At 45.0% G+C, this 27,122-nt stretch overlaps 1 protein-coding gene across 1 annotated transcript; it reads left to right on the forward strand.

Annotated features, from left to right (window-relative positions):
• The first annotated feature begins 2,629 nt into the window (after positions 1-2,629).
• LOC108704375 (zinc finger CCCH-type antiviral protein 1-like) lies at positions 2,630-26,909 on the forward strand. The gene is made up of 13 exons (XM_041585909.1): positions 2,630-2,991; positions 12,546-12,681; positions 13,759-14,098; positions 15,890-18,115; positions 18,753-18,851; positions 19,696-19,819; positions 20,599-20,761; positions 21,151-21,271; positions 21,995-22,091; positions 25,364-25,454; positions 25,615-25,742; positions 26,105-26,256; positions 26,440-26,909. Exons 1-13 carry the CDS (start codon positions 2,708-2,710, stop codon positions 26,730-26,732), a joined length of 4,254 nt encoding a protein of 1,417 aa, XP_041441843.1. The 5' UTR covers positions 2,630-2,707; the 3' UTR covers positions 26,733-26,909.
• The last annotated feature ends 213 nt before the right edge of the window (positions 26,910-27,122 follow it).

The raw sequence follows: 27,122 nt of genomic DNA on the forward strand, positions 1-27,122 counted from the left end.
GACTACATACCCCTCCCTTTCCGGGTTGTGAGTCATTCCATGTTTACTGTTTACCATGGATACTATAGAACAATCATGGTTTTATGATCATACATTATTATACACCTTTTGTTACATTGTATATATATATATATATATATATATATATATATATATATATATGTATATACACACACAGACACACACATCTGGATACTATTCAAACCATTCTTGTCACATCTTACAGAATTGCAACATTGTGGCCTTTTCCTTAATTGTTTCTTTAACTCATTATCCTTCTTGTATGATTCACTATTAAACCATTTTCTCTTCTCCTTTATTTTTTTTTTTCACAACAATTTGGGCCATCCCTGAAGCGTAGTGCCCCCCTATTTCATGCTGCTGCCTCTCTGGCCACTAACCAAGGGGGTAGAACAGATACATTTGATTGAAGCTAAAAGGCAGAGGAGTGAGATGTTACACGCACATCATCACAACTTCCAACAGCCCTGCCCGACCAACATCTGGCCAAGTATTGGGCCAATATCCATTAGGCAGGTTTCACAATTCCATGGGGAGGAGGATCACATTGTTTTTTTGATGTTCTCCTTGCCTAGACCCTGGCGTTGGGATCCTCATATCATATCTCCTACAATGGAGTATCATCTTCTCCTCTACCTCTTTCTGTTGGGGTTCCTCAAGGCTCTGTCCTGGGCCCCTTGTTATTCTCCCTCTATACTTCCTTCCTTTGCAAACTAATCCACTTGTATGGTTTCCAATACCAAATCTATGCTGATGATACTCAAAGCTATCTCTCCTCTCCTGATCTCAACCCAGAACTCCTAACTCGGGTCTCCTCCTGCCTGTCCATTATCTCTACTTGGATGTAACAACGCTACCTTAAATTAAACCTCTCTAAAATAGAAATGGTTCTCTTCCCTCCAACTAACACAGTAACATCCCCATCTGTATCCATCATAGCTAACAATTCCACTATCACCCTGTCTCTCCAGGCCCGGTGCCTTGGGGTTATCCTAGATTTTGCCCTGTCCTTCACTCCTCATATCTGGTCACTTATTAAATCATGTCACTTCCACCTAAGGAACATATCCAAAATACCATCATTTATTACTCAAGATGCCGCCAACATTCTTATTCACTCTCTTGTCATATCACGTCTAGACTACTGTAACTCTCTATTAATTGGACTTCCCCAATAGAAACTGTCACCTTGCCAGTCTATAATAAACACTGCTGCCAGACTTATACACCTCAGCAACCGCTCCTCCTCTGCCAGTCTCTCTGCCAATCCCTACATTGGCTTCAGATGCCTTGCAGGATAAAATTCCGACTAATGACCCTGACATTCAAAGCACTTCATAACTCTGCCCCTCCCTACATCTCTGAACTCATCTCTAGATACTCACCCAATCGCTTACTATGCTCCTCTACTGACCTGCTCCTCAACTCTTCACTCATTACCTCCTCACATGCACATGAAATTCTCTCCCACGGTCTGTTCCACTTTCAGGGCCGGATTTACATAGTGGGCACCCCTAGGCCCACTGCCGTTCGTCACCCCTTTCCCCTCCCCTTTATTCGTGCAAATTTTCATCATCCTGCACTGGAGCAATGGGGAAATTTAAAAACTGATTGTATCTCCAGCGCATCCCCAGTGTTTTTGAACAAATGTGGGTGTGGCCCAGGCCTAGGTGTCCTGTCCACTTTCTCCCAACCTTTCTGCTGTCAAAAGATCTCTTAAAACTCAATTACTTAGAGAATCCTTCCCTCACTCTGTTTAGCTACCAAATGCAATACCATATACTACATCTCTCACCTGCTTATTTCTGATCTTGCCCACACCTTGTGTCTTAGTCCCTTCCCCGTTAGATTGTAAGCTCTTTTGCACAGGGCCTTCCTCACCTTTTGTACCGGTAATGGTCGTTATGTATGTAACTCTGTATGTTCTATGTATGTAATTCATGTGACTTCTTTGTATAACACATTTATTTTACAGTATGTTAGCGCTATTAAAATATGTATTGTTAGTAATAATAATAATAATAATAATAATAGTAATAATAATATACAGTGGGTTCAGTAGTTCAAAACATGGGATACTCTTTTTTCTTCTTTAAGTTCACTTTTAGCATAGAATGGCTCATTCTGAACAACTTTTCAATTGGTCTTCATTTTTTATACTTTTTTTTTAATCATTTGCTTTCTTCTTCTGATGCTTTCCAGCTTTCACTGACCCCATCTTAAAAACAAATGCTCTGTAAGGCTACAAATGTATCATTATTGCTAATTTGTATTGCTCCTCTTTCTATGCAGGCCTCTCCTACTAATATTCAGTCTCTAATTGAAATCAATGCATCGTTGCTAGGGTCATTTGGACCCTAGCAACCAGATGGCTTAAATTGCAAACTGGAGAGCTGCTGAATAAAACGCTAAATAACTCAAAAAGCATAAATAATAATAAATAAAAAAAAACAACTGCAAATTATCTCAGAACATCCCTCCAGGGTATAATTTACTTATTGGCACCGGTAATAAGATAATTTTTTGATTCTAACGCACCCACAGTAATTTATGGCGTATTTCTACGCAATTTGCGCAACCCCGGAGTTAAACCTTGTCCCTCAGTTTCGTTTCTCGCTCAGCCCGGGGCAGGTAGGAGGCGCTCGGGAGACTAAAGGCAGCGCTCGCTTTCCCCGCTGGCAGAACCATGTCCGACCCCAGGGTCAGCTCGTACCTTAGCAACCTGCTGTGTAACCATGAGGGTCGCCTGCGCCGCTCCCAACTGAGCGACCTCCTGCAACTGCCGCCTGAACAGATCGAGCAGATTCTCCAAGAGGAACCGCAGCGATTCTCTGTATCGGGGGACCTGGTTCTGGCCCGGACCCCCTTGCGCATTTGTCCCCAGTATCTGCGAGAGGAACAAGAAGATGAAGAGTGCGACAAGCTGCATCTTTGTCGCCACTACTTGCAGGGAAAATGCAGGGACAGGAGGTGAGTAACTGGGGCAATGAATGTCCAGTGTAAAGTGTTAGCACCTGCCAGTTATACTCAGAGCTAGTGACTTGTATCTACTAGTAAATGCTTGGTAACTGGAACAGACAATGCTTACTGTGCTGGAATAGTAAAGGATGCGTAACATGTCTTAGTCCAAATAGCAGCTGTGCTTAAGCAAGTACTATCCAGAGATCAGGATTGGTAATGTGCTAGTAATACCAAGAGTAAAAGAATTGTTTAGGCCTAACGCTTTTTACATACATATTAAGAGCCAATTAATTAATTAATCATACAAGGTCAAATAAACAAGTTAAATAACCTGTATCCACAGTGCAGAATCCCACTTCTACTATATGCACCATCTCTCCCTACTGTCCCTCCTATCCCACAGTCACACTCCCTTCCCAGAGACTATTATCCACTGTTACTATAGGCACCATCTCTCCCTACTATACCTGCTATCCCACAGTCACACTCCCTTCCCAGAGACTATTATCCACTTTTACTATAGGCACCATCTCTCCCTACTATACCTGCTATCCCACAGTCACACTCCCTTCCCAGAGACTATTATCCACTGTTACTATAGACACCATCTCTCCCTACTATACCTGCTATCCCACAGTCACACTCTCTTCCCAGAGACTATTATCCACTGTTACTATAGGCACCATCTCTCCCTACTATCCCTCCTATCCCACAGTCACACTCCCTTCCCAGAGACTATTATCCACTTTTACTATAGGCACCATCTCTCCCTACTATACCTGCTATCCCACAGTCACACTCCCTTCCCAGAGACTATTATCCACTGTTACTATAGACACCATCTCTCCCTACTATACCTGCTATCCCACAGTCACACTCTCTTCCCAGAGACTATTATCCACTGTTACTATAGGCACCATCTCTCCCTACTATCCCTCCTATCCCACAGTCACACTCCCTTCCCAGAGACTATTATCCACTTTTACTATAGGCACCATCTCTCCCTACTATACCTGCTATCCCACAGTCACACTCCCTTCCCAGAGACTATTATCCACTGTTACTATAGACACCATCTCTCCCTACTATACCTGCTATCCCACAGTCACACTCTCTTCCCAGAGACTATTATCCACTGTACTATAGGCACCATCTCTCCCTACTATCCCTCCTATCCCACAGTCACACTCCCTTCCCAGAGACTATTATCCACTTTACTATAGGCACCATCTCTCCCTACTATACCTGCTATCCCACAGTCACACTCCCTTCCCAGAGACTATTATCCACTGTTACTATAGACACCATCTCTCCCTACTATACCTGCTATCCCACAGTCACACTCTCTTCCAGAGACTATTATCCACTGTTACTATAGACACCATCTCTCCCTACTATACCTGCTATCCCACAGTCACACTCTCTTCCCAGAGACTATTATCCACTGTTACTATAGGCACCATCTCTCCCTACTATCCCTCCTATCCCACAGTCACACTCCCTTCCAGAGACTATTATCCACTTTTACTATAGCACCATCTCTCCCTACTATACCTGCTATCCACAGTCACACTCCCTTCCCAGAGACTATTATCCACTGTTACTATAGACACCATCTCTCCCTACTATACCTGCTATCCCACAGTCACACTCTCTTCCCAGAGACTATTATCCACTGTTACTATAGGCACCATCTCTCCCTACTATACCTGCTATCCCACAGTCACACTCCCTTCCCAGAGACTATTATCCCACTGTTACTATAGGCACCATCTCTCCCTACTATACCTGCTATCCCACAGTCACACTCCCTTCCCAGAGACTATTATCCACTGTTACTATAGGCACCATCTCTCCCTACTATACCTGCTATCCCACAGTCACACTCCCTTCCCAGAGACTATTATCCACTGTTACTATAGGCACCATCTCTCCCTACTATACCTGCTATCCCACAGTCACACTCCCTTCCCAGAGACTATTATCCACTGTTACTATAGGCACCATCTCTCCCTACTATACCTGCTATCCCACAGTCACACTCCCTTCCCTGAGACTATTATCCACTGTTACTATAGACACCATCTCTCCCTACTATACCTGCTATCCCACAGTCACACTCCCTTCCCAGAGACTATTATCTCACTGTTACTATAGGCAGGGCCGGCCTTAGGCCTATTGGACCAATTGGGCCCAATAGGGCCCCGCACCTCTGGGGGCCCCTCACCACAGATAATATTTCCCTCAGCACATGATGCTGCCTGGCCTGCCCCCAACTTTGTCCAGCCCATCCCCAAATCCATAGGTCCAGCCCACCCCCAACTCTGATAACTTAGCCAGCCTATCCCCCAACTCCATAGGTCTAGCCTGCCACCAACTCTCATAGGCCCAGCTTTCCTCCAACCTTGATAGGCCCTGCCTGCCCCCAATCCAACCAAGCCTGCTCCCAAGCTGAATCGGCCCAGCCTGCCCCAAACTAATTGGCCCAGTCCACTCTCTTATTTCCTCCCTCTCTCTCTTACCCTGTGTGCCCCTATTATGTGCCCCTATTTCATCCCTCTCACTCTTGTCTGCCCCTTTCCTTTCTATTTTGTGCCTGTATGCCCTTATTTTCGTAAATACTTGGTGTGTCAGTAGCCAGCAACACTTTGTCTAGGGGCCCCGCCAACATGGTCCCAATTGGGCCCCACATTTGATAGGATCAGCCCTGACTATAGGCACCATCTCTCCCTACTATACCTGCTATCCCACAGTCACACTCCCTTCCCAGAGACTATTATCCACTGTTACTATAGGCACCATCTCTCCCTACTATACCTGCTATCCCACAGTCACACTCCCTTCCCAGAGATTATTATCCCACTATTACTATAGGCACCATCTCTCCCTACTATACCTGCTATCCCACAGTCACACTCCCTTCCCAGAGACTATTATCCACTGTTACTATAGGCACCATATCTCCCTACTATACCCGCTATCCCACAGTCACACTCCCTTCCCAGAGACTATTATCCCACTGTTACTATAGGCACCATCTCTCCCTACTATACCTGCTATCCCACAGTCACACTCCCTTCCCAGAGACTATTATCCCACTGTTACTATAGGCACCATCTCTCCCTACTATACCTGCTATCCCACAGTCACACTCCCTTCCCAGAGACTATTATCCCACTGTTACTATAGGCACCATCTCTCTCTCCTATACCTGCTATCCCACAGTTACACTCCCTTCCCAGAGACTATTATCCACTGTTACTATAGGCACCATCTCTCCCTACTATACCTGCTATCCCACAGTCACACTCCCTTCCCAGAGACTATTATCCCACTGTTACTATAGGCACCATCTCTCCCTACTATACCTGCTATCCCACAGTCACACTCCCTTCCCAGAGACTATTATCCCATGGTTACTATAGGCACCATCTCTCCCTACTATACCTGCTATCTGTCACGATCGCCGCCCGGAGCAGGTCCAGGAGCTCCGGGCGGCGCGTCCTTCCCTGCCGGCGTCGCTCCCAAAATGGCGGCGCCCATGGCCGTCATGTGCGTAGCGGCGCTGGCGCAATGACGTCAGCGCGCCGACGTCGGCGCAAGGACGCCAATGATGTCACTATGGCGCCAAATTTGAAAATACAAACGCTACCTAGACGCCAGAATGGCGCCCAAGTATAGGAATACTTTCCCTAAGTGTATCCTGGGTTCCCTGTGAGCTTCTATTGCTTATCCTGTTCCTGATGATTATCTTGACCCTTTGCCTGGACTTTTTGGACTTTGCTGTTATCTGCCTGCCTGTGAACTCTTGCCTGGATTCTGACTACTCTTTGGATTAACCCTTTGGACACCGCTTCCTCAAGAGGGCTTCCTCCTCGATCCTGACTACCTCCCTGGAGGCAGCTCCCGGCTCCCTGACATTATACTTGGGCCATGGATCCTACTGAGGAAGCTACGCCTGATGTCGGACGATCGCTCCACGGACTGCCATCCCGCATGGAGGAATATGAAGCCCAGCAGTACCGCATAGGGCAGGCACTCTATACCCTTCTCTCTCGAGTGCTTCCGGCGCCTTCTGCTCCCCAAGCTGCTGTAAATCCTCCCATGACGGTCGTCTCGTCTACCACACGTTTCTCGTCTGGTGAGCCTCGTATTCCGCCTCCTCCTCACTTCAGTGGGGACCCACAGGCCTGCAGAGGTTTCGCTACACAGTGCCAGATCCAGTTCGAGTTTCAACCCTCGCACTTCCCCAATGAACGTTCCAAGGTAGGGTATGTGGTGTGGGCAAACCGCTTGAGTGGGCAACATCTCTTTGGGAGAAGAATTCTCCACTGACTTTTGATGCCAAGGCTTTTCTTCAAGCATTTCGTATTGTGTTTGATGCCCCGGGTCGGGTCACTAATGCCCCTTCTCGTCTTCTGCAACTCCGGCAGGGAAACCGCAGTGTCAGTGACTATGCTATTGACTTTAGAACTCTGATGGCTGAGACTTCCTGGAATGACGATGCCTATAAGGCCGTATTCTATCAAGGTCTGTCTATTCGCATTAAAGATGATCTTGTCTCTAGGGAGTTCCCTGACCTCTTGGAAGATCTGATTGCACTATCCATTAAGGTGGACACTCGTCTCAGAGAGCATCAAGTAGAGAAGGAGCGTGGTAAAAGATTTCAACCCTTGTTGGCTCCCCGCTTCCAAAGACCTCTCTTGCATACTCCAGCTACTCAAGCTTCTACTTCTCCTCCGGAGGAACCGATGCAAGTTGGAAGTTCTCGTCTCTCTGAACAAGAAAGGTTCCGTAGACGGATGGCTGGCTTATGTCTGTATTGTGGCGGACAGTCTCACTTTGCGAACTCTTGTCCGGTGAAACCCACGAGTTCTGTTCCCCGAGGTATATCTAGGGTAACTCATGTAGGGGGCACTACTCCGAAGTCTCAAGAGAACACTCACAGGTTTCTCCTTCGTCTAGCCACTAAAACCATTGTCGGCTCAGCTTTCATTGACTCTGGAGCTGCTGGGAACTTCATGGACGCTCTTTTTGCCAAATACATGGAAGTACCCTTATTCCCATTGTCTACTCCTCTTCGTGTCACTGCCATTGTCGACAGACCCCTGGAGGCTGAATTTATCTCTATGACGACTGGGGAATTGCCTGTGCAGGTTGGGACGCTGCATAAAGAAAGACTATCGTTCCTAATTATTTCCTGCCCTTCTGTACCAATTGTTTTGGGTCTCCCTTGGCTACGCCTGCATAATCCCACCATTGATTGGTCCCCAGGACAGATTTTTCGTTGGAGCCCATTTTGCCAGCAGCACTGTCTTCCTGCTGAACCCCTCCAGAGGTTGAATATTTCTATGTCTGATCTGAAGACTCTACCTTCCTTTTACAGGGAATTCTCTGATGTATTCTGTAAGAAGTCTGCAGAATTCCTTCCTCCACATCGACAATACGATTGTCCTGTCGACCTTCTACCTGGAACCATGCCCCCTAGAGGTCGTACTTATCCTCTCTCTCCAGCAGAGACCACTGCCATGAAGCAATATATCCAAGAGAATCTCCAGCGGGGGTTTATTCGCCCTTCTTCTTCTCCTGCCGGGGCTGGATTCTTCTTCGTGGAAAAGAAGGATGGGGGCCTACGTCCTTGTATTGACTACCGGGGTCTTAATAAAATCACCGTTAAGAACCGGTATCCCTTGCCCCTGATTGCTGAACTCTTTGACCAACTGAAGGGGGCTACAATCTTCACTAAGTTGGATCTCCGTGGGGCGTATAACCTTATCCGCATCCGGGAAGGTGACGAATGGAAGACAGCATTCAACACTTGTGATGGGCACTATGAGTACCTAGTAATGCCCTTTGGTCTCTGCAATGCCCCCGCTGTCTTTCAAGAATTCGTGAACGACATTTTCCGGGATCTCTTGGGAAAGTTTGTGGTCGTGTACCTAGATGACATCTTGATTTTCTCCAAGGACCTTGCAAGCCATCGCTCTCAGGTGAAGGAAGTACTCTCTCGTTTGAGGAAGAACTCTCTCTTTGCCAAACTGGAGAAATGTGTGTTTGAAGTGTCCAAGATTCCTTTTCTGGGCTATATCATCTCCCCAGAGGGTTTCGAGATGGATCCTGTGAAAGTGTCTGCAATCCAAGAATGGCCCCTACCGCTGAGCACTAAGGCAATCCAGAGATTCATTGGGTTTGCTAATTACTATCGGCAATTCATTAAGGGATTCTCTTCTCGTATTGCTCCTATCCTAGCCCTCATCCGAAAAGGGGGTAAACCCAGCTCATGGCCCCCGCCTGCTATTAAAGCTTTTCAATCCTTGAAGGATGCCTTCACTTCTGCTTCGGTTCTCCGCCATCCTGATCCGGAGTTACCTTTCTTCATCGAGGTGGATGCTTCTGAAGTTGGAGCTGGAGCTATCTTGTCCCAAAGACATCCCTCTGATGGGAAGCTGCACCCATGTGCGTATTTCTCTAAGAAGTTCTCTCCTGCGGAGCAAAATTATGATGTAGGAAATCGAGAACTCCTGGCGGTTAAGCTTGCCTTAGAAGAGTGGCGTCACCTCCTTGAAGGTTCTTTGATCCCAGTCACGATCTACACAGATCATAAGAATCTTGAGTTCATTCAATCTCTCAAGAGGCTGAATCCAAGACAAGCAAGGTGGTCTCTTTTCTTCTCTCGATTTAACTTTGTCTTGACTTTTCGCCCTGGCTCCAAGAATCGGAAGGCCGATGCTCTGTCTCGAAGTTTCACTCCGGTGGATCGTACTCCTGAAAGACTAGAGCCTATTATTCCTCCTGTCAAGATCATCGCTTCCTTGTACCCTCAATTCGCTGATCAAATTCTGGCTGGTCAATCTTCTGCTCCTCCTGATACCCCCATTGGGATGGCGTTTGTTCCCTCCGAGTTACGTCTGCCCATTCTTCAACAGACCCACTGTTCCAAGCAAGCTGGACATCCTGGTCCAGAAAAGACTCTTGAACTCCTTCAACGTTTAGTCTGGTGGCCGACTATCCGAAAAGATGTTGAAGACTTCGTTGCTGCTTGTACTGTTTGTGCCACATCCAAGTCTAGCCATTCCCGCCCCAGTGGGTTATTGCAACCTTTGCCTATTCCCTCTCGTCCATGGACTCATTTAGCAATGGACTTCATAGTTGAGCTTCCTCCCTCTTGTGGGAACACGGTGATCTGGGTTGGGATTGACCGCTTTAGCAAGATGGCCCATTTTATTCCCCTGAGGAAGCTTCCCTCTGCTGTGGAGTTGTCTCAGCTCTTCATCCAGTATGTTTTCCGCATGGTTTCCCTGTGGAAGTTGTCTCCGACAGAGGTTCTCAGTTTACAGCAAAGTTTTGGCGTTCCATGTGTAAAGATCTGGGTATTACTCTCCAGTTCTCCTCCGCTTATCATCCCCAGACGAATGGAGCAGCTGAACGAGTAAACCAAGCTTTGGAACAGTTCTTGAGGAACCACGTCTCCCTTTGTCAAGATGACTGGTCTGATCTTCTCCCATGGGCGGAATTTGCCCATAACAATGCATGTCACGCTTCCACTGGAAGGTCTCCGTTCATGACGGTGTATGGTCAGCATCCTCAAGCCTTTCCTCAGGACTTTGTGTTGTCTGACGTCCCGGCTGCTGATGACCATGGTCTGCTATTTGGGCTGCAACCAAGTCGAACTTGGAGAAGAGCGCTCTGGTTCACAAGACGTTTGCAGATCGTAGACGTAGACCCTCTCCTCCCTACAAGGTTGGTGATAAAGTCTGGTTGTCTTCCAGGAACATTCGGTTGAAGGTGCCTTCTCCTAAGTTGGGTCCGAAGTTTGTGGGTCCATTCTCCATCTCGGAAATGATTAATCCTGTGGCTGTCAGACTTCAGCTTCCCCCTGAGATGCGAATTCCCAACGTATTTCATGTCTCTTTGGTGAAACCCGCTACCTCCAACCGCTTTTCTGTGAACCAGTCTCCTCCTCCTACTATCTCTGTGGATGGTCAACAAGAATATGAGGTGGAAAAGATCCTTGACTCCAGAATCTCCAGGGGCTCTCTTCAGTACCTCATCAAGTGGAAAGGCTTTGGCCCTGAAGAATGCTCCTGGGAAGGACACTCTGATGTTCATGCTCCTCGTCTTGTGAGGGATTTCCACTCCAAATTTCCCCAGAAGCCAAGTCCTGGTGGTCCAGAGGCCCCCCGTGAGGGGGGGGGGGTACTGTCACGATCGCCGCCCGGAGCAGGTCCAGGAGCTCCGGGCGGCGCGTCCTTCCCTGCCGGCGTCGCTCCCAAAATGGCGGCGCCCATGGCCGCCACGTGGGTAGCGGCGCTGGCGCAATGACGTCAGCGCGCCGACGTCGGCGCAAGGACGCCAATGACGTCACTATGGCGCCAAATTTGAAAATAAAAACGCTACCTAGATGCCAGAATGGCGCCCAAGTATAGGAATACTTTCCCTAAGTGTATCCTGGGTTCCCTGTGAGCTTCTATTGCTTATCCTGTTCATGATTATTATCTTGACCCTTTGCCTGGACTTTTCTATTATCTGCCTGCCTGTGAACTCTTGCCTGGATTCTGACTACTCTTTGGATTAACCCTTTGGACACCGCGACCTTGCTCTCTCAAGAGGGCTTCCTCCTCGATCCTGACTACCTCCCTGGAGGGAGCTCCCGGCTCCCTGACACTATCCCACAGTCACACGCCCTTCCCAGAGACTATTATCCACTGTTACTATAGACACCATCTCTCCCTACTATACCTGCTATCCCAAAGTCACACTCCCTTCCCAGAGACTATTATCCACTGTTACTATAGGCACCATCTCTCCCTACTATACCTGCTATCCCACAGTCACACTCCCTTCCCAGAGATTATTATCCACTGTTACTATAGGCACCATCTCTCCCTACTATACCTGCTATCCCACAGTCACACTCCCTTCCCAGAGACTATATCCACTGTTACTATAGACACCATCTCTCCCTACTATACCTGCTATCCCACAGTCACAGTCCCTTCCCAGAGACTATTATCCACTGTTACTATAGGCACCATCTCTCCCTACTATACCTGCTATCCCACAGTCACACTCCCTTCCCAGAGACTGTTATCCACTGTTACTATAGGCACCATCTCTCCCTACTATACCTGCTATCCCACAGTCACACTCCCTTCCCAGAGATTATTATCCACTGTTACTATAGGCACCATCTCTCCCTACTATACCTGCTATCCCACAGTCACACTCCCTTCCCAGAGACTATAATCCCACTCTTACTACAGGGTAATTTGTCCAGAGCTCCTTGTCTATCTTTTTACAGACAAATCCTAAGCAGCAGCTTAGAAACTCAATTAATTGGACTCATGCTGAACAAGGGGATAAACTTCCACTTTAAATATTATATGCCGACACCAGCGCCCCTTGTGGCCAAACATGAATACAGTCCCTCTCTGCTTTTTGGTAGTTCCTAGTATTTCAATTTTCAGCATGAAAGCTTTAGGAAAATGTCATTCTATTGAAAGATGATGATTGATTATTGTCTATTTTTTACACAGTACTGAAATGAATTTCTTTTCTCTCAGGCCTCCATGCAGATTTTCTCATGACACCGGATCAGAACAAAACAAGGCCGTGTTGAAGGCGCACGAGTATTTTGGATTTGATGATGATACACTGAAGGTCCTTCTTCTCCAGAATGATCACTCACTTCTGCCTGAGGTAAGAGAAAGGGTGCAAATAATTAACAGAATTCATATAAACATATTTTAGCTGTATATTGTAATTTACTTCAGTGACTTTCCTACCTCAAGATATCATGATAGTGGAAACCCTGTTGTAAGCGGCAGTCCTGTCCTGCTTTATGGCAGCTGATATTCTAGCTATCTGTATAACAGAGCATTCTGTCCCAGTGGCTGCACAGATCCTATCTGATCCCCATTGTAAGCAGCAGTCCTGTCCTGCTTTATGGCAGCTGAGATTCTAGCTATCTGTATAACAGGACATTCTGTCCCAGTGCTTGTTGGAGAATAAAGCAGAATAATTTGCTTATCTTCATTGTTGAATGGGGAGTAGCTCTCGTTTCATTCATACGTGTGATTTGGTAGCCAGAATTTTCAGCTCATAGCCCATTTTATTTCATGAAAATTGGTGGGTAAACAAACATTCCCTGAAGATTATACTAAGCTTTAATGTAGGAAAAAAAAGTCCACGTACCATCTGCTTCTTGGGTCAATAACATGCAGTCATTTATGATTTACTCTCCATTGTACCATGATTTTGTATAGTTCCCTTGTGTAAAGTTCCTGTTAATCTTGTTTTTAAAAAAAGCATATACTAACAACATATCAACAATGTATAGAGAGATCCCATAAAACTATGGCAGCATAGGTGTTCCCCTGTACTAAGCACAATTCAGCAGGATCAGCCCCTAAGTTTGCTCATAGTCTGTACAGAGAGATCCCATAAAACTATGGCAGCATAGGTATTCCCTGTACTAAGCACAATTCAGCAGGAACAGTCCCCTAAGTTTGCTCATAGTCTGTACAGAGAGATCCCATAAAACTATGGCAGCATAGGTATTCCCCTGTACTAAGCACAATTCAGCAGGAACAGCCCCTTAAGTTTGCTCATAGTCTGTACAGAGAGATCCCATAAAACTATGACAGCATAGGTATTCCCCTGTACTAAGCACAATTCAGCAGGAACAGCCCCTTAAGTTTGCTCATAGTCTGTACAGAGAGATCCCATAAATCTATGGCAGCACAGATATTCTTCATAGGTATTTATTTTCTCTAGGTGTGTGTGAAAAATCTGCATAGCAAATGTGATCAAGGAAACGGCTGCACTCGTCTCCATGTCTGCGGTTTCTTCACTCGCGGCGAGTGCAACCGGCACAACTGCAAACACTCCCACTGTCTCCTGGAATCGAGCACAGAATTGATAATGAAACAGAGCCGCCATTCTCTTGTCTCCATCGAAAATTTCCAGATGCTTTGTGTTATAAAGTGCAACGAGGTGCTCAATTTGCAAAAGGAGGAGGCTAAAGATGGAGCACAGTGTGGCCCTTCAGGAGCAGGAAGAGGAAGAGGCAGGGGAAGAGGGCGGGGTAGAAACCAGAGAACAAGAGGCAGGCCAGGTACTGATTAATTTTATTAGTAATAATGGTTGTATGTATTAGTTACATATAGTTTAAGAAAAAGGACATTGCGAAATGTTATGAGTATATAATTCCTTATAATACACAAAAGCCATGAATATCCTGTAAATTATATCCTTATAAACGGTGAGTAGTGATGTCATCAGTTATAAACGGTGAGTTCTGATGTCATTTCTGTCACATGACTCACCGAAACTTGTGTATTATAATAAATAAAGTACCCCCAGTTGCAAAATATGAGGATATTAGAAGTTACCTCGGAGTTTCCTGACCTGTATAAAAACACTCGGCCTTCGGCCTCGTGTTTTTATATGGTCATGAAACTCCTCGGTAACTTATAATATCCTTATATTTTACAAAAGGGGGTACTTTATTCACTATATAATACATGAGTGATACTCAGAGCTCCCTGTATAACTCAGCCTGCAGCCTTGTGCCTTTATATGGTCACAGAACAACCCCTCAGTGACTTCTAATATCCTTATCATTTACAGTAGGGGGTACATTATACCTTATAATACATGAGTGATACCCAGAGTTCCCTGTATAACTCAGCCTGCAGCCTTGTGTCTTTATATGGTCACAGAACAACCCCTCAGTGACTTCTAATATCCTTATCATTTACAGTAGGGGGTACATTATCCCTTATAATACATGAGTGATACTCAGAGCTCCCTGTATAACTCAGCCTGAAGCCTTGTGCCTTTATATGGTCACAGAACGACCCCTCAGTGACTTCTAATATCCTTATCATTTACAGTAGGGGGTACATTATCCCTTATAATACATGAGTGATACTCAGAGCTCCCTGTATAACTCAGCCTGAAGCCTTGTGCCTTTATATGGTCACAGAACGACCCCTCAGTGACTTCTAATATCCTTATCATTTACAGTAGGGGGTACATTATCCCTTATAACACATGAGTGGTACTCAGAGTTCCCTGTCCACCAATTTTTTATTTTGTACTTTGCATCCCGTTGTCCACTCTGTTTCTCTTGTGCTCGGCAGCATTGTGTTTGTACAGGGGCAGCGAAGACGAATAGAACTCCCCCAACTGGGGCCTGTATTTATATACAGTGGGCAAATTTGCACCTTGGCAGTATTGAACCCCAGTATGTTTTGGGAATCTCTTCTTAAAGGGATTGTTCACCTTTGAGTTCACTGTTAGTATGATGTAGAGAGTGATATTTGGAGACAAATTGCAATTGGTTTTCATTTTTTATTATTTGTGTTTTTTGAGTTATTTAGCTTTTTATTCAGCAGCTCTCCAGTTTGCATTTTAAGTAATCTGGTTGCTAGGGTCCACATTCCCCTAGCAACCATGCATTGATTTGAATAAGAGGCTGGAATATGAATAGGAGAGGCCCGAATTGAAAGATGAGTAATAAAAAGTAGCAATAACAATAAATGTGTAGCTGTACAGAGCGTTGGTTATTACATGGGGTCAGTGACCCCCGTTTGAAAGCTGGAAGAGTCAGAAGATGACGGCAAATAATTAAAAAATTATAAAAACTAATTAATGAAGACCAATTGAAATATTGCTTAGATAGGGCCATTTTATAACATACTTAAAGCGAACCAGCCCTTTCAAGATATACCAGGCGTCTCTATGTTTATAAAACAACATATTTCAGGTATGATCCATCGAAGTCATTGTTAGGGGGGTTCTTCTCTCTGTACCATATCTCACGTGATCAGGTATAAATGAACAATGTCACTCATTTCAGTGGTTTCTGAATTTTATATTTCGGAATTTTTATATTTATTAGGACACCGTCCCAGTAGAGGGTCCAGAAGCCACAGTACCCCAGGGAGGGGTGACAGTCGGCGCAGTACACCAGATGAATTGGATAGTGATGATGAAGACGGACTGTTTATTTCAGGATTGAAACAAGATGAATCAACTCCAATGTCTGGTCCAAGGTCAACCGCTGTGTCTACAACTTATTTCTCAGCATCACATCCCACCCCAAATACCCTACCTCAAATACCATCAAGATTACTGAATATAAATGATTTATCAATATCCAGTGGGCAGAACGTCACCAGCAGTCAAGAAAACCGTGCCCCATCTGGTTCCATATTGAAAACCAATATTGGCATGTACTTAGCTACTGGTGCCACATCTAGGGAGCAGAAAGTCAACTCTATGACCACCAATCCTGGCTTGTCTGCAAGCACCGGAACTACATCTGTGGCACAGAATTTCAACTCTACCCCTACCAATATTGGCATGTATTTACCCACTGGTGCCACATCTAGGGAGCAGAAAGTCAACTCTATGACCACCAATCTTGGCTTGTCTGCAAGAACGGGTACTACATCTGTGGCACAGAATTTCAACGCTACCCCTACCAATATTGCCATGTACTTGCCCACTGCTTCTAGATCAATGGAGGAGAAGGTCAACTCTACCATTACCAAAACTGGCATGTACTCCACCACTAGTACCACATCTGTGGGGCAGAAGGTCAACTCTACCCCTACCAATATTGGCATGTACATACCCACTCGTGCCACATCTATTGAACAGAAAGCCAACTCTATGACCACCAACCCTGGCTTGTCTGCAAGCACCGGTACCACATCTATGACACCGAATTTCAACTCTACCCCTACCAATATTGGCATGTACATACCCACTCGTGCCACATCTATTGAACAGAAAGCCAACTCTATGACCACCAACCCTGGCATGTCTACAAGCACCGGTACCACATCTATGACACCGAATTTCAACTCTACCCCTACCAATATTAGCATGTACTTAGCTACTGGTGCCACATCTAGGGAGCAGAAAGTCAAATCTATGACCACCAATCCTGGCTTGTCTGCAAGCACTGGAACTACATCTATGACACCGAATTTCAACTCTACCCCTACCAATATTGGCATGTACATACCCACTCGTGCCACATCTATTGAACAGAAAGCCAACTCTATGACCACCAACCCTGGCATGTCTACAAGCACCGGTACCACATCTATGACACCGAATTTCAACTCTACCCCTACCAATATTGGCATGTACTTAGCTACTGGTGCCACATCTAGGGAGCAGAAAGTCAACTCTATGACCACCAATCCTGGCTTGTCTGCAAGCACGGGTACTACATCTGTGGCACAGAATTTCAACGCTACCCCTACCAATATTGCCATGTACTTGCCCACTGCTTCTAGATCAATGGAGGAGAAGTTCAACTCTACCGTTACCAAAACTGGCATGTACTCCACCACTAGTACCACATCTGTGGGGCAGAAGGTCAACTCTACCCCTACCAATATTGGCATGTACATACCCACTCATGCCACATCTATTGAACAGAAAGCCAACTCTATGACCACCAACCCTGGCATGTCTACAAGCACCGGTACCACATCTATGACACCGAATTTCAACTATACCCCTACCAATATTGGCATGTACTTAGCTACTGGTGCCACATCTAGGGAGCAGAAAGTCAAATCTATGACCACCAATCCTGGCTTGTCTGCAAGCACTGGAACTACATCTGTGGCACAGAATTTCAACTCTAACCCTACCAATATTGGCATGTACTTACCCACTGGTGCCACATCTAGGGAGCAGAAAGTCAAATCTATGACCACCAATCCTGGCATGTCTGCAAGCACGGGTACTACATCTGTGGCACAGAATTTAAACTCTAACCCTACCAATATTGGCATGTACATACCCACTGGTGCCACATCTAGGGAGCAGAAAGCCAACTTTATGACCACCAATCCTGGCATGTCTGCAAGCACCGGTACTACATATTTGGCACAGAATTTCAACTCTACCAATATTGGCATGTACATACCCACTGGTGCCACATCTAGGGAGCAGAAAGCCAACTCTATGACCACCAATCCTGGCATATCTGCTACAACCACTAGAACTACATCTGTGGCACAGAACGTCAATGCCACCACCATTGGCATGTTTGCAACCACTTGTACTACATCTGGCGTCAACTCTACTACCAGCAGTCCAGGCATGTACATAACATCCTTAAATAAGAACGATCCAACCTTTTCATGGTCTTTTGGGCCAAGTGGGCACGGTCTGTAAATAATTTTTGGCTAAGTTAAGGTGGCCCTACCCAGGCCAGTTTATGTTTTCTGATCAGCCCACAGACCAGACAGAGATATAGTAAATCTCACCTGCAACAACAAAACATGTTCCCAGATATTGGGGAGACAATAGGAAAGCAGATGCAATGGAGTAAAGTGGTCAGAGTAAGACAATAGAAAGACTGTCGAACAAGAGGGAAGTCTTTAAATTATAAGTTGATCCAGGGACTAGTCCAATTGTCTTTGGAGTCAGGAAGGAATTTTTCCCCTTCTGAGGCAAATTGGAAAGGCTTCAATCAAAAGGGTTTGTTTGCATTCCTCTGGATCAACTAGCAGTTACGCAGGTTAAAATAGAGTTAAAAGGTTGAACTTGATGGACGTGTCTTTTTTTTAACCTAGTTTACTATGTAACTATCTTACTATTTAAATTAAGGGCCACAAAGCTGCAGTGTTCTGCAATATGTACTGTAGCATGGTTGCCACTTGTGACATCACTTCAAACTTCATTCCTTATTAGCTCCCTTGAGCCATTTATTTATTTGTTCATTTTTTTCACAGTGAATTCAGCTGTTTCCATCAATAAGAAGGAACCCGACCGGCATGTTGAATATAGCGAGATCTGTCTCCATCACATATGGAATTACTGCAGGCTCGGGAGTAAGTGACGTCACTTTGTGTCCCTGCTCGGTTACGGAACAGAATGACAATCACTCTTATTGTTATGTCTATACACTAGTTCAGTGGTAAGATGCTGTGGCTGATAACAACTACCTGCATCCTCTCTCAGCCACTCACAGGCTTGCAGTTGTAGTTCAACAATAGATGGAAGGGACCTTGTAGGGCAGTTCTTCCCTCCTACTGTTAAAAGAGATTATCATGATGTCGTTTTCATTTCTAAATTACACTGTTTACATTGTAAATAATTCACTCTACAATATAAAAATTCATTACTGAACCAGCCAGTGTATTTTTTTTAGTTGTCAGGTCATTTTGCCTGGTCATGTGATTTCAGAAAGAGCCAGTGCTGCACTATGGAACTGCTTTCTGGCAGGCTGTTGTTTCTCCTACTCAATGTAACTGAACGTGTCTCAGTGGGACCTGGATTTTACTATTGAGTGCTGTTCTTAGATCTACCTGGCAGCTGTTATCTTGTGTTAGGGAGCTGTTATCTGGTTACTTTCCCATTGTTCTGTTGTTAGGCTGCTGGGGGGGAAAGGGAGGGGGTGATATCACTCCAACTTGCAGTACAGCAGTAAAGAGTGATTGAAGTTTATCAGAGCGCAAGTCACATGACTGGGGGCAGCTGGGAAGTGGACAATATGTCTAGCCCCATGTCAGATTTCAAAATTAAATATAAAAAAATCTGTTTGCTCCTTTGAGAAACGGATTTCAGTGCAGAATTCTGCTAGAGCAGCACTATTAACTGATGCGTTTTGAAAACATTTTTTCCCATGACAGTATTTCTTTAACTGAACCATCTTGTGTCTCTGCGTTGTTACAGACAGGTGTGGTGAGATGCATTATCATTTGCCCTACCGCTGGCAGGAGAAACTGGGCGCTGAGTGGCAAGATGCTTGCTACATGGATGCTATGGAGAGGGCATTCTGCCAGCCTCAGAACGACAGGTAGAAGTTTATGCCAATACACTAAGCAGAGGATGTGTGTTTGTTGAACAGGAAATGGCATTTCCTACAGGGGCAAATTCACTAAGAATCGAAGTTGCGCCAGGCGCAACTACGCACACTTCGCCAGGCGAATTTTCGCCAGCGCTCCGCAAATTCACTAAAATCCGAAGTTGCGCACAGGGGTAGCGTTGATTCGTTATATAAAGCGAAGTTGCGCTAGCGAAGGATCATTTGCATACGGCGCGAAATTCAAATTTCAATGGAGGAACACGTATCAGCACTACAAATGCCTAGAAAACCTTAAAATCAGCAAATAAAAATTTTATTTTGCCCTACACATGTGCCCACTGTCTAGGTAAGTTGCCATGAGTCAGGAAATGTAGGGGGGAAGGAGGGGAGCCCCAAAAAAATTTCGATCTTTTTCAGCCTATCAGCCATCATGTAGAAAACACGCCAGCGTTTTTTGGGACTTAGAAAATTTTTTGACTTTTTATGAAACAATCCCTATCTACTCTATTGCGCTTCGCCAGGTCTGAGGTGGCGAAGGAAGTCTAGCGTAAAAGGTAGCGTTCAGTACACTGCGCAAGTTAGTGAATTTGCGTAGTTTCGTCGCTAGCGAAAATTCGTCTGGCGTAAGGTTGCGAAGTAACACTAGCGAAACTACGCCAGCGTTTGTTAGTGAATTTGCGCAGTAGGGAAAATGCCGAACGCTAGCGAAATAACGCTAGCGTTCGGCGCTTCGCGCCTTAGTGAATTTGCCCCACCTGGTGTCTTTGCAGTTATTTGGGGGTTGATTTTGCAACAATGACCTATGGGCCAACCTACATCCGCCGACTGTCCACGCCTTCATCGGCCACGAGATCCCCCGAGTTTGTCCTGACCACGGAGTGGATCTGGTACTGGCAGGACGAACATGGAACATGGATTGAGTACGGAAAATCCGTAAGTAAAAAGGATGCGACTTCACTTCAGTCTTCAACAGGCTCGGACTGGCAATCTGTGGGTTCTGGCAAATGCCAGAGGGGCTGATATAAGGTGCCATAGAAAGACAGTATTAAGTGGGCTGGTGGGGGCATCTGTGTACCTGAAATGTCAGGGACTATTTTGACTCTCAGTCCAGACCTGGTCTTCAACATTGAATTGAATACTATGTTCCTATGAGAACTCTGTGTTCTCCAGCCTCTTTGACTAGTTGCCCCCAAGCCTGGCATCATGGCTGTATGCCCACGGGTAAGACTAGACCCTCAGAGAGTTCTTACCACTTTGACTGGGAGTTTGATGTATGTGTGTCTTTTAACCACATCGGGGAAACGTTTGTCTTCTTTCCACAGAACACAAAGCAGACGAGAGCCTCAATAACATCACTGCACTTGGAGTCCAAGTATCTCACTGATCCGAACTCCGTGGTTCCGTTCCAGGCTGGAGGTCACTGCTATGAGATTAGCTTCAAAGGTGAGAAGTATTTTCCACCCCGCAATAACTTTTCCCTGCACAAGAGAAACTGCCATGATTTTAAAGGGATCTAAATCCAACCAGGCAGCCCAGAGAGCTGTTGGAAAGTTTTTGTCCCTTTATTATTTTTTATGATATAGTTTTTGTTTTCTAAATTACTCTATTTATGCTGCAAATAATTCACTCTACCATATTAAATTTAATTCCTGAAGGATATTTTTTTTTAGTTGCAGTTTGGACCTGGATTTTTTATATTTAGGGCTGTTTTTAGATGTACCAGGCAGCTGTTATCTTGTATTATGGAGCTGCTATCTGGTTACCTTGCCATGTTGTTAGGTTGCTGAGGGTGGTGATATCATTTAAATTTTCAGTAAAAAGTGACTGAAGTTTATCAGAGCACAAGTCACACGACTGAGGGCACCTGGGAAACTGACAATATGTCTAACCCCATGTCAGATTTCGAAATCAAATATAAAAAAAACAGTTTGCTCTTCTGAAAAACGGATTTCAGTGCAGAAATCAGCTGGAGCACCACTATTAACGGAGGCGTTTGGAAAAAAAACATGACAGTATCCTTTTAAGAATACAACCTTGGACTTCAACTCTACAGCAAAACTATGGCTGGGCTGAGCTGTGCAGTAAAGCCGGGTGTAATGGCCCTTTAAGTTGATTTTGGAACTTTCATTGTTCATTAGTTGTCTGCCGATGCAATTTGTCTTGTAGACATGATTCAGAAAAATATTGAATACAAGACCGAGAGGCGAATCCGCCGGAGACCCAAGTACCAGTCGCCTGAAGATGTACAGAAACTCAAGGGGACGTAAGTACCATAAATGGGGGGATTGGAAGAGGGGGGCTTGGGAGTGATATGCCTGTTGTTTAAACCCCCATCCAAGATTCAAATAAACTGGGTCGAACTGGGGTGTGCAAGGCTACCCCAGGGGTCATCACACCCCCTCTAGGGCCCACCCACTGCCAGCCCCACCAGCTACCACCAGTAACCAGTGCAGATTTGGAGCCCATTTGGCAAAGTGTTGGGCCCCAATCAGGCAGAGCCAATCTGCAACATTTATAAAGGCAACACCAATTCTAAAAGTTTATACTGTATCCCCTTCAAAGTGTGGCTCACCTTTAACTTTTAGCTTTTAGTATGTTGGGTTCTCTGAGGATTTATTAATTTTGATTAATATATTACATGAAGCAATCTACAGTGTGCGAAAATAAGATCTTTAAAAACTTTTTGTTGTTGCAATTTAGTATGTTATAGAATGGCCAGTTCTAAACAACTTTTCAACTGGTCTTCATTATTTATTTCTTATAGTTTTTTAATTAATTGCCTTCTTCTTCTGACTCTTTCAAGCTTTCAAATGGGGGTCACTGACCCCATCTAAAAAACAAATGCTCTGTAAGGCTACAAATGTATTGTTATTGCTACTTTATATTATTCCTCTTTCTATTCAGGCCTCTCCTATTCATATCCCAGCCTCTATTTAATCAATTCAGGGTTGCTAGGGTAATTTGAACCCTAGCAACCAGATGGCTGAAATTGCAAACTGGAGAGTGCCTGAATAAAAAGCTAAATAACTCAAATAATAAAAAATAAAAACCAATTGCAAATTGTCTTAAAATATCACTCTCTACATCTTACTAAAAATAAATCTAAAGGTGAACCAACCCTTTAAATCCATTGTAATTCTGCCAAACAACCAACAGAGAGCGCTGTGTCTGAGCTGTCCATTCCAACAAACTGTAACTGCTTATTACAACCAAAAGATGTCTCTGTCCCTGATACTGTAATATGCCCAATAAAGATCCATTTATTTTATTAGTAGGGACATCTATTGGTAAAAGCTGTAAATACACCTAAAGTGACATGAGAACAGTGATATCTGTTGGCTGCAAGGTCTCACTGCAAGTTTATTGTACAGTAAATTTGGGGACACTGCCACCACTTTGCAATATTACAATTGCAGTATGGGAATTTGTTAGTATGTGCCCACAGCAACCTGATACTTCTTCACTTCTCAGGCGTTTCAGACTTTGTAATAAATATTAACAAGGGATACATAACCTACAAATATTAAGCTGTTGTTGAACTACACTTTAAGCATTATAAACAGCTGCAAGGAGCCTCAGGTCTGCTTCCTCCTTGCAGGGGCCCCTTATCCCACTACCACCCCTCAGTTACACTCCCTTCCCAGAGACTATTATCTACTGTTACTATAGGCACCATCTCTCCCTACTATACCTGCTATCCCACAGTCACACTCCCTTCCCAGAGACTATTATCCACTGTTACTATAGGCACCATCTCTCCCTACTATACCTGCTATCCCACAGTCACACTCCCTTCCCAGAGACTATTATCCACTGTTACTATAGGCACCATCTCTCCCTACTATACCTGCTATCCCACAGTCACACTCCCTTCCCAGAGACTATTATCCACTGTTACTATAGGCACCATCTCTAGTCCCTACTATACCTGCTATCCTACAGTTTCACTCCCTTCCCAGAGACTATTATCCATTGTTACTATAGGCACCATCTCTCCTACTATACCTGCTATCCCACAGTCACACTCCCTTCCCAGAGACTATTATCCACTGTTACTATAGGCACCATCTCTCCCTACTATACCTGCTATCCCACAGTCACACTCCCTTCCCAGAGACTATTATCCCACTGTTACTATAGATACCATCTCTCCCTACTATACCTGCTATCCCACAGTCACACTCCCTTCTCAGAGACTTTTATCCCACTGTTACTATAGACACCATCTCTCCCTACTATACCTGCTATCCCACAGTCACACTCCCTTCTCAGAGACTTTTATCCCACTGTTACTATAGACACCATCTCTCCCTACTATACCTGCTATCCCACAGTCACACTCCCTTCTCAGAGACTTTTATCCCACTGTTACTATAGACACCATCTCTCCCTACTATACCTGCTATCCCACAGTCACACTCCCTTCCCAGAGACTATTATCCCACTGTTACTATAGACACCATCTCTCCCTACTATACCTGCTATCCCACAGTCACACTCCCTTCCCAGAGACTATTATCCACTGTTACTATAGGCACCATCTCTCCCTACTATACCTGCTATCCCACAGTCACACTCCCTTCCCAGAGACTATTATCCACTGTTACTATAGGCACCATCTCTCCCTACTATACCTGCTATCCCACAGTCACACTCCCTTCCCAGAGACTATTATCCACATGTTACTATAGGCCATAGGCACCATCTCTCCTACTATACCTGCTATCCCACAGTCACACTCCCTTCCCAGAGACTATTATCCACTGTTACTATAGGCACCATCTCTCCCTACTATACCTGCTATCCCACAGTCACACTCCCTTCCCAGAGACTATTATCCCACTGTTACTATAGATACCATCTCTCCCTACTATACCTGCTATCCCACAGTCACACTCCCTTCTCAGAGACTTTTATCCCACTGTTACTATAGACACCATCTCTCCCTACTATACCTGCTATCCCACAGTCACACTCCCTTCCCAGAGACTTTTATCCCACTGTTACTATAGACACCATCTCTCCCTACTATACCTGCTATCCCACAGTCACACTCCCTTCTCAGAGACTTTTATCCCACTGTTACTATAGACACCATCTCTCCCTACTATACCTGCTATCCCACAGTCACACTCCCTTCCCAGAGACTATTATCCCACTGTTACTATAGACACCATCTCTCCCTACTATACCTGCTATCCCACAGTCACACTCCCTTCCCAGAGACTATTATCCACTGTTACTATAGGCACCATCTCTCCCTACTATACCTGCTATCCCACAGTCACACTCCCTTCCCAGAGACTATTATCCACTGTTACTATAGACACCATCTCTCCCTACTATACCTGCTATCCCACAGTCACACTCCCTTCCCAGAGACTATTATCCACTGTTACTATAGGCACCATCTCTCCCTACTATACCTGCTATCCTACAGCACAGTGTTAGGCATGAGTGGAATTAAAATGTCTAATAAGTGGGGTTAAGAAATCTCTTAGTTACCAGTGAACCCTTTTGTTTTTATTTCTGCAGCACAAAAGAAGTACCAAGTAGTTCTCCTCTAAGGAACAGATATTACCCGTCAGATTGGGACATCTCTGCCCTGCCTGATAAAGGATATAAGGTATTTCTGAATTCCCTTTCTTTGGGCTACAAATAATCATTTTTACATGAGAGAAGTAGAAGCATGAATCTTTGTGATCCAAGAGCAGGTGTAATTTATATTGATATAATATGCTGTAGATATTGATATAATAGAGACATTTCTGCGTTTCTCCGCACAGTCCGTGCCTGTTTCTGAGAGTTCCCCTGAGTACACACAGATCCTCTGCCTCTTTAATAAAACTATGTCTGGCCAAACAGTGAAGATCCAACGAATCCAGAACAAGTCTCTCTGGGCGCTCTACCAATGGTACGTACCCCCCACCCCACTACCAGGCCCAGACTGGCAATCTATGGGTTCTGGCAAATGCCAGAGGGGCTGCTATAAGGTCCCATAGTCAGTAAGTCAGTATTTAGTGGGCTGGTGGGAGCTGTTTGGGCCTCTTTGTGGGCTGATTGGGCCTCTGTGTCCCTGAAATGCCAGGGCCTATTTTAATTCTCAGTCCGGACCTGCCCACTACCAACTAGGGCACCCACTGTACCCACTCCAACCTCCTTTCCTACATAAGTCAGCCCCCCAAAAGAAAGATAGCCTTAGGTCAATGGTAGATGGGGTTCCTTGGGCAGTAACGCATGGCAACCAACTCATCATCCAATATTCTGTGTTCTTAGGCAAAAGGTGCAGAAGCAGAAAGCAAACCCGGGGAAGGGAGTGGAAGAGAAGCAGCTTTTTCATGGGACCGACCCATCTCACGTCACTGCCATCTGTCACCAGAACTTTGACTGGCGAATGTGCGGCACCAATGGAACTTTATATGGAGATGGTGGGCCTTACGCTACAGCTAGAGGAATTAAAGGGGAAATAAACCGTGCACACAGGGTTTACTCAACACAAATGCTGCTGGACTACGAGTCCCAGCATTCCCCAGTGTATTCCCCAGGCTAAAGCATGATGGGAGCATTTGCCCACCCTTCTTCTTACTAACCGTTCTCTCTATTCTCTGCAGGGAGTTATTTTGCCAGAGACGCCTCCTACTCCCATAACTACTCGTTCCCTAATTCTACAGGCAAGAGAATGATGTTTGTGGCGCGGGTGCTGGTGGGAGACTACGTGACTGGTAACTCCGCCCTGAAACGGCCTCCGCTGAGACCTGGCAGCTGCACCCAATTCTATGACAGTTGCGTGGATACTTTGCTCAATCCTTCCATCTTTGTGGTGTTTGAAAAGGATCAGATTTACCCGGAATATCTCCTGGAGTATGAACCAAAGACAGAGGAAACGTCGTGCTGCATCAGTTAAAAGAACCTCAGACTTGGCTTTTGGGAAGGACCCTTTGATTTGCAATGTTATAAACATGTTAAATAACTGACAGCGACGGGAAAGATTTACTTAAATGTGAAAAAAAAAAATATCTGGGACTGAACTGTGGGATTCAAATTCTCAGGATAAAATAAGCAAATAAACAATCAAAGAATCCGTTCATAATTTAATTTTTTCAAAATATATCTACTGTATATATTTTAAAAAGTATTAACATAAAATCTCTGTTCTGTCCGAAACAGTTTTCTCATAATAAATGCCTTTTGGTGTGAAACAGGGTGCAGAAGGCGTGGGCCAGAGAGGGTTCTGGGTAAGGGGTCTTTATATACATATAGCATGTTGGCTGATTATTGATTGGCTGATGCATTT

Source organism: Xenopus laevis, chromosome 3L, assembly GCF_017654675.1.
Source record: "Xenopus laevis strain J_2021 chromosome 3L, Xenopus_laevis_v10.1, whole genome shotgun sequence".
Taxonomy (NCBI): domain Eukaryota; kingdom Metazoa; phylum Chordata; class Amphibia; order Anura; family Pipidae; genus Xenopus; species Xenopus laevis.

What these genes read in the sequence shown, in the direction of transcription:
- LOC108704375 (XM_041585909.1), top strand. Translation starts at nt 2,708, where the DNA reads ATGTCCGACCCCAGGGTCAGCTCGTACCTTAGCAACCTGCTGTGTAAC. An exon ending in GAGAACAAGAGGCAGGCCAG is followed by an intron (nt 14,099 to 15,889) that starts GTACTGATTAAT and finishes TATATTTATTAG; the next exon opens with GACACCGTCCCAGTAGAGGG. An exon ending in CTCTGGGCGCTCTACCAATG is followed by an intron (nt 25,743 to 26,104) that starts GTACGTACCCCC and finishes CTGTGTTCTTAG; the next exon opens with GCAAAAGGTGCAGAAGCAGA.